This window comes from Scomber japonicus, chromosome 5, assembly GCF_027409825.1.
Source record: "Scomber japonicus isolate fScoJap1 chromosome 5, fScoJap1.pri, whole genome shotgun sequence".
Lineage (NCBI taxonomy): Eukaryota > Metazoa > Chordata > Actinopteri > Scombriformes > Scombridae > Scomber > Scomber japonicus.
The window spans coordinates 5923786-5932656 of NC_070582.1; the positions used below are offsets into that span (position 1 = coordinate 5923786).

Sequence of the window (8871 nt, forward strand, 5' to 3'; positions counted from 1 at the left end):
CTGGATTATTGCCCTGCTTTGAAAACAAACTTTATTTTATTTATTTTCTTGCAATAAACTAGAAGAAAAGTATTAGAAGCAACTTTTAAACCAGAGCAAATAATGTGGATCAGTTCATCACTGCCATCTAGTGTCGACTTTTAGAAACTGGTGAAGTTGGAGGAAAATGAAAACTAATAAGTTGCAGTGCGATTTTTAGAAAGTCGGTTCTGCTTGGGGTTTTTTTTTTTTTTTTTTTTTTTTTTTTTTTTGAACATTTATTAGAACAAGTTCCTTGACAGAGTCTCACACATTATGACAAGTATCAATACTCATATTGGTATCAAACTGACAAAATACAAAATACAAGGACAATCAAATAGCAAAGAGGTGAAGGAATATTCTTTGTTGGTCTAATTAGTCATTAGTATTCTCACCTTTCCAAATACATTATAACAGATGACCATTTTTCAAGATACAAGTCCGTCTGGAGTCGAAGCTTTGCCGTTATGTGTTCCATGCAATTTATATCCTTAAGCCTTTGAGACCACTCGTCCAGTGTGGGCGGATGGGGCTTAAGCCAATTTACGGTGATCATTTTATGTGCAATCAATAAAAGAACCCTGAGCATAAACACACTATTTTTCCCTAAATCCGTTAACGATACAGTACCCGAAAATTAGTTGCTGTGGTTCAATTGGTCTGTTTAAATTCAAAATCTCACATATTTGTCGCTGCTTGAGGTTTTGAGGTGTCTTCCTGTTAAAGGGGAGTTTTTACTTGCCGCTGTGACAAAGTGCTTGCTCATAGGGGAATGTTGGGTCTCTTTAAACTAAATATAAGAGTACGGTCTAGATCTGCTCTATGTGAAAAGTGCCGACTTCTGTTGTAATTTGCCGCTATATAAATAAAGATTGATTGACTTATGATGAATGTTATAAGCTAAAGTTTTAACATAATGGATCTTAAGTTTAGCTTTATTATCATTATATCAGACTGTCTTCCTCTCTCTTCCTTCCTTCTTTTCTTTCCTCTCTCTCCCTTCCTTCTTTTCCTTCCTCCCTTCCTTCTTTCCTTCCTTCATCCCCCTTCCTTCCTGCCTGCCTGCCTTCCTTCCTTCCTTCCTTCATCCCCCTTCCTTCCTGCCTGCCTGCCTGCCTTCCGTCCTTCCTTCCTTCCTTCCTTCCTTCCTTCCTTCCTTCCTTCCTTCATCCCCCTTCCTTCCTGCCTGCCTGCCTTCCTTCCTGCCTGCCTGCCTGCCTTCCGTCCTTCTTTCCTTCCTTCCTTCCTTCTTTCCTTCCTTCATCCCCCTTCCTTCCTCCTTTCCTTCCTTCTTCCTCCTTTCTCCGTTCTTCCTTAACTGGAGGACAACAGGAGGGTTAAGACCGCACTCCCTGAGCCATAAGAACATTTAAGGCAATTAAAAACAATTAAAAACAATTTAAGACATAAATAAAAACTTTGATAATCTATAAGGCCAATAAAATGAAACACAGCAGACAGTAGTAATGCTTGTTGTAACAGAAGACCATATGTAAACAATTTAAGGCACATTTTTATATTATTACACAAGTGAGAGTGTGTGTGGGATGAGGGGGATCAGGCCGTGTTCATTAGTTTAACAGCTTTGGTGAAAGAAGCTGTTTTTCAGTCTCGTAGTGTGTGACTGAATTATCCTCTGTCACCTACCAAAGGGAAGTAGCTGGAAGATGGACAGCGAATGTGATTTGAGTCAAATTATGTAGTTTAAAGCTCTAGCTGGTCTTAGTTTTTTATATTAATAATGGTTCAGTCCTAGCGCTCTCATATCAAGCCTGTTTCCAGCTGTTTTCAGATAAAGAAGCTCTAATAAAACATCAGTATCAGCACTAAACTGCAGACAGACAAAGTACGTGACTATTTGGTGAAGAAAGTGAAATATGTAGCTTATAGGTGAATGTTATTGGATTACATTACAGCCATCAGGTAAGGGCTGGGCAATATATTGATATCGATATCGTGATATGAGACTAGATATCGCAATATGTCATCAGAGTTGTATTTTCCTTGTTTTAAATCTGCGTTACAGTAAAATATATTATTTTCTTAACTTCAAGGATAATTACCGTTTTTTACAACCTGGACCTTATTTGTAGCATAAAATACGATCATTTACTCACCCAGACAACTTTGGTGTCATTTGGAGTCGTTCAGACGAAATTAGCTCCAGTGTTGCGCTGCGTATATTCATATAATGCGAGTACACGGGGCACCGAAGCACAGCCTCTATATAACACATTATCTGCCATGAAACTAGTTCATTTCACCAATATTTAGTTATGATACGTTAGTGCTGTTCCCCTCCGAGCCCGTGGTGGCATGTTATCAACATCCGGGGTCTGTAGGTTGACCTACTAACCTCTGATCTGGATGATGTCATTTCCGAACGTCTCTACCACAGCCCGGTTTATCATTGAGCGGAAATCCTCCAGTGTTGTGATACAGACGTTTATTGACACATCCAGACGCGTATCTCCTGGCCTCACATGCCACCACGGGCTCCGAGATTGTTCTAGCTGTTCTGTTTTCTACCTTTTACCCACTTTGTCATTATGTCCACATTACTGATGATTATTTATCAAACATTTCATTGTGTAAATATTTTGTTAAAGCATCAACAGCCATCTCTATGATATTGTTGCAATATCGATATCGAGGTGTTTGGTCTAAAATATTATAATATATTCATTTTGTCCATATCGCCTAGCTCTACATCAAGTGCACAAAACACATCTCCAAATTAATCCTATTAATGTTGCTTTATGTTTTAAATAGGCAGCTGTTGACAAACAGTTATGTCATAATAAATTAATGACCCCCCTACCCCCCACACTAATAATAAAAAAGTAATAAGCATATACTGTGTCTGAGGTGTGTGATTTTCAGCTCTCTGCTCCAAGGAGGCCAAAAAAAACCCATTAATGTAACTTTTTTTTTTTTTTAAACTCCCCTCGGTAACATTAAGAGCTGCAGCAGCATAGGGGTAAGAGTCGATCAACCAAATAAAAATTTCATGTGATGACTTGGCTGATGAAGTTTAAAAACCCCTGATCTACTTCCTGGAATGTAAATGTACTAAAACCCCGACCTCCTGTTGAATGTTTGACTGCGACTGTTCTGTCAGGTTTGTGAACATACTGGTTTCCCTCATGCAGGACTCTAACTCTGTGTCATTTAATGCAACAGTGCGTACTGTAATTCCCCAAAGCACAAATGAACCATGGAGCTGGTTACCGCAGAACACCTGATGATACAGATTCCTTTTTTTTCTTTTTTCTTTTTTTTTTTCTTTCATTCATGTCATTGGCTTGAGAAGAAGTTGCGATGCTGGTGGCTCAGTTGTAGCATCACTTTCAGCCCTTGGTGTTCAGTAATCATTGAGTTAAAGGTACTGATCAATTCTCTGGGATATTTGTGTCATTCAAGATCCTAAAATGTTACTTTTCAACTTCACTTTTTGTAGTCTTGCACCTCTTATGGCTCAGGGAGTGCTATCTTAACCCTCCTGTTGTCCTCCAGTTAAAGGAAGAAGGGAGGAAAGGAGGGAGGGAGGGAGGAAGGAAGGAAGGAAGGTGTGTGGGGGGGGGGCAGGCAGGAAGGAAGGGGGATGAAGGGTGGAAAGTAGGAGGGAGGGAGGGAGGAGGGAAGGAAGGCAGGCAGGAAGGAAGGAAGGAGGGAAGAAGGGAGGGAGGAAGGAAGGAAGGTGGGGGGGTGAAGGGAGGAAGGTAGGAGGGAGGGAGGGGGGAAGGAAGGCAGGCAGGAAGGAAGGAAGGAAGAAGGAAGGAAGGAAGGGAGGAAGGAAGGTAGGGGGGGGGGAGGAAGGCAGGCAGGAAGGAAGGGGGATGAAGGGAGGAAGGAGGGAGGGAGGGGGGAAGGAAGGCAGGCAGGAAGGAAGGAAGGCAGGAAGGAAGGAGGGAGGAAGGTAAAAGGTAGGAGGGAGGGAGGAAGGAAGGGAGACTTTGATTATTGTTTAATAATGAATCACACTCATGTTATATTATTCTGTATTCTGGTCTTAAAGCTTCTATATGCAACATTTTTATATGATTTTAATAAGAAAAAAACACTCATTGGCTTTTTCTTTCTACCACCAGGTGGCACCAAAATGGCAAATTTAAAATAGCTTTAAGATCATTTTGCTGTTGCTGTCTGACTCCTACCTGATACTATGGTTTTAACAAAGTGCTAAGAAAGAAAGCTTCCACATAAATTCAGGAACATAGCAGATTAAAATCACTTTCTGTACGATAAAGCCAAAGCTACAGCCAAGGAGCCAATTAGGTAGGTAAATTAAAGAAAAAAGAACAATGAATGAATAGAAGTTTGCAGAAAATTAAAATAAAGATATTAACCCTTACATACTGCTTGGCTCAAATTTGACCCGTTTTGATATTTCAGAGCTGTAAAAACCCAAATGTCTTTTATTCTGAAATTTCATGGTTTTAACTAAACTGGCCCAAAATCCACAAAATTAAAATATCTTAAAATGTTATACTTCTGTAAAGGTGCTACAAATTTTCCAGGTCATATTTGACCCGTATCCTGACATGTGTTGTAGTTAAATGAATAGTTAGTAGTTTTAATAAGATAGTAGTTATGAGGATTTCTTTTTATGATGTAGCAGTGAAGACTGATGGCTCTAATGGTTCTACAATAAATGCCACAGCTCCATAAAGTTCTTGTTAGTTTCACTTTTAAATAACACATTTAACCTTCCTGTCGTCCTCCCGGGTCAAATTGACCCCGTCTGTTCCTTCTTTCCTTCTATCCTTCTTTCCTTCCCTCCTTCCCCCTTTCTTCCTTCCTTCTCTCCTCCCTCCCTCCCTTTCTTCTTTCTTTCCTCCATCCCCCTTTCTTCCTTCCTTCCTTCTGTCCTTCCTTCCTGCCTCCCTCCTTCCCTCCTTCCCCCTTTCTTCCTTCCTTCTGTCCTTCCTCCCTCCTTCCTTGTCTCTTTCTTTCCTCCCCATTACCTTCCTTCTTTCCTCTGTCCTTCTTTCTTTCCTTCCTTCCTTCCTTCCTTTTTCTTTATCTCTCCCTCCCTCCTTCTTTCCTCCCTCCCTCCTACCTTCCTTCTTTCCTTTCCTCCCTTCCCTCTTTCCTTCTTTCATCCCTCCTTTCCTTCCTTCCTCCCTCCCTCCTTTCCTTCCTTCTTTCCTTTCCTTCCTTCCTTCTTCCTCCCTTCCTTCATGTCTTCGGTAAAATAGGACATGATACTGTGAGATAGTAGCTAAATAATACACTCTCTCTGCTCTCTGAAACATTAATCAAGGTTTAATAACACATTTCCTGATTAGTCAGATTAGCTATTGATGCTTTCTAAGCAGATCTGTGGTTCATTTGGCATAGACACTTTTTATGAGGGGGATTCTTCGACCGGGTCAAAATTGACTCAGAAAAATAGTGCAAGGTTGTAGAATATGAACAATATGTAAGAGTTAAGGAATGTTCAATTAATATGATGACACAGATTTAAACCAGTCTTTTTTTGCTGCCTTCATGTCCTGTGGGAAATAACGCTTCCCAACACTCACTAAGCATTTCCTCGTCTGTGATTTTTCAGATTTCAGGAAGTTAGCAATCTGGGTCCGTTGCCAAACTTCCAAGTTCCCAAGTCGTATTTACCAGAAGAGAGTTGTAACATTTAGTATCCGCGAACTTTCCCATATGACACGGATTCACTGTGACTCTGTGTCATTATTCCTCTGTGACTTGACCATGACCACGAACCCAGTCTCTGCACTCGGCTGATGAATCTGTGAGGATTTGGCACAGGAAGTTTTCGGTGACTCAGGTTGGCGACTCATGCTGTGGTGGTGTGATGGGACCAGACGTGCCCTCACCCTCAAAATAAGCCGATCTCTTTGTTTGATTCCTGCCCACGAGTAACTGAGCCGATATTTCCCATCCAGTCAAGCTTTAAGTGGCCTAAAACTGTCTGACCAGTAATTTGCCATAATCCAGACTGGATTAAAGTAAAAAAAAAAAAAAAAAAAAAGACCTGCAACCCTTCTACTTCCTGCTCGAGGTCACAGGCGATCCACCCACGCTGTTTGGTGTGTTTTCATGTTTCGTGTGTGTTGGTTTTCCCACGTGAATCTCTCCTCCTCCTCCTCTTCCCTCCTCCTCCCTCAGATGGACGCGGCCACAGATTGCTGTCAACTTCCTCAACTTCCCGGTAGCCACGGCAACGGGAGGATGCGGTCCCTTGCGAGACTTGCACTGAGCACGGTCGGAGCCACAGTCCTCTTCCTGCTCTACAAAGCCGCCAGCGGGAAGGTTTACCTGCGGATGCTCAGCTGATCAATCATCACAGGACAGATTTAGATGCTCGTTGATGTTTAAGTTGATTAGTGATTAGTTTGATTAGTAAAAAAGATTGATTGTGTTTGAGAAGACGGATCAGTTTTATTTCCGCTTTGCTCTGTTATTGTTTTGAGTTGTGTTGTTCTTGATTTTTTTTTATTTTTTAAAGTTGTTTTATATATTTTAAGAGTTTAAGTGAAAATTAAAGTTTCTTTTGAGAAGCACATTGAAACAAAGATTGAATTTTTTTATTTTTTTTTGCCTGTGAAAATCAGGTTCTTATCTAGATGATGATGAAGGAACATTTTCAGGCCTTGAAGGATTAGTTAAAACTTTCTTTTCGAACAATGGAAGAGAAGATGGATCAATCACCTGTGTGTGTGTGTGTGTGTGTGTGTGTGTGTGTGTGTGTGTGTGTGTGTGTGTGTGTGTGTGTGTGTGTGTGTGTGTGTGTGTGTGTGTGTGTGTGTGTGTGTGTGTGTGTGTGTGTGTGTGTGTGTGTGTGTGTGTGTGTGTGTGTGTGTGTGTGTATTGGGTGGGGGAGAGCTGGATTTTTCCACTGTCCCAAAATCCACCTATAAGAGGCACGTTGAACAACACAAATGAACATGTCGTACCCTGTTTAATCCAAACACAAACACATTATTTCTTGACAAAAGCAACAGTCTGGTGTTGCTCCCTCCTTACAGTAGATAATGTCTTCACAGTGAGCTTTTCTGGTCTGGTTCCACTGTGCTTGTTTCGATGTCTAAATCCATCAACCTGCTCTGTGGCTGCTGACTCGGCACAGAAGCGCTCGGCTTGTAAAACCACTAAACTTTCATTTCTGTTTGTGCATCAATTTAACAAAGTTAGAGATTGTTTTGTTATGTCTGAGTTTTTACTAGAGAGAGCCAGGCTAGCTTTTCTGCCTTATTTCCAGTCTTTAAACTAAGCTGCGTTAATCACCTCTTAGCTCTTCAGGTGATTATTGATTTTCTTTTTCTTTCCATTTAACAGTTGAAGAAAAGAAGAACAATTTCCCAAAATGTTGAACTCTTTAACTGTCGTGTCGTCCTCCTGGGTCAAATTGACCCCGTCTGTTTTGACTGTTCCTTCTTTCCTCCCTCCCTTGCTTGCTTCTTTCCTGCCTCCTTTCCTTCCTTCCTTCTTTCCTTCCTCCTTCCCTCCTTCTCTCTTTCTTTCCTTCCTCCCTCCTTTCTTCTTTCTTCCCTCCTTTTCTTCCTCCCTCCTTCCTTCTGCCTTTCTCCCTCCCTTCCTTCCCTCCTTCCTTCCTTCTTCCTCCCTCCCTTCCTTCCTTGACTCGAGGACAACAAGAGGGTTAAGAAAAATTCAGGAAAACGGTAATTTTTTCTTTTTCTTTAGGTGCTTTGACCTTCTTGAATGTTATATTATCCAACCACTCATCATTTTAGCTATTAAATCACTCAAATTCAGAAAAAAAAGCTTTGAAATCAGACAGAAATGGCCAGAAAAGGCTTTATTGTTGGCAGTTATCGTTGAAGTTTAGCAAAAGTGACTTGCTGTACTCTTCATTTTACATCCTTTACAAACATTACTGTAATCCTGCCTGATTTTAGGAGCCGGGCAGGTGAACTTAAGTCAGTGTTTTCATAAATCATGTAGTTAAATACAGTGACCAGCCTTTAATGCGCTTTGGTAAAGCAGTGAACAAATAACTCCAATTAAATTGGATTTATATTACAGGCTTATTACAACTACTGCTGCTGCAAAAACAAAGTCGTGTTTAATGGGCTGAGAAGAGCAGAGAGAGCGCTCTAAATCTCCTTGTTGTTTTATGGTTTTCTTCCACGGGGATCATGGGAAAAAATCCAATTTGCCCATTAATCTCATCTGGTCAGGGTCTCCGGACCTCCAGATTCACCTAAGCCAGATCAAAGATGGAGGAAATGCTGTGTGACAGTGGTACAGATTTCCCCGAGAGACTTCAAAAAGACTGTGATAGATAATCCAATTGAAATGGACACATCACCTTTAGGTGCCGCTTTGGGAGAATCGGTGCGTAATTTTCCTTTTCCTTTTTTTTTTTTTTTTCATCCGCCATTCCTGACTTGTTAGTTAGACTGAGTGGTGGTTTGTATAACACTGTAAAAGAATGCGTCATAGTTTTGCAGTCAGAAATATTTGGCACCATAGTGACAGCTGGGTATGACACTTGGTTTCAAGACAATTTTATTAAGAAGATTTAGGCCTTTAATGAGCGGGAAAGTTCCCGAATGTATAAAATGCTGAATTAAATTCCCTGGGATCTGAGGTGTATAGAAGAGGTGGTTTCATTATGTATCATATCCTCCAAAAAATGCCTGTCTCAGCATCTAGTGTCCTCTAAAGATTCACAGGAGTCCTGACAAATGCTATATTTCTCAATCCTATTGCGTAAGAAATCAGATTTTTTACGCACGTCATTTCTGTTGTTTGCAACATAATTGTGCGTACACGCTTTAAAGATAGAAAACACATTTCGGGGACTACAAATTCCTTTCCCAAAATTTGAATCTTAGCGGGTTTGTGCGGGGTTTTTTTTCCTGA

At 40.8% G+C, this 8871-nt stretch overlaps 1 protein-coding gene across 1 annotated transcript in view; it reads left to right on the forward strand.

Annotated features, from left to right (window-relative positions):
• asz1 (ankyrin repeat, SAM and basic leucine zipper domain containing 1) overlaps positions 1-6318 on the forward strand; it is a 35732-nt gene extending 29414 nt beyond the window's left edge. The window contains exon 13 of the mRNA XM_053319469.1: positions 6151-6318. Coding sequence (XP_053175444.1) covers positions 6151-6318 — 168 coding nt within the window. The remainder of the gene's footprint in view (positions 1-6150) is intronic.
• Positions 6319-8871: the final 2553 nt, after the last annotated feature.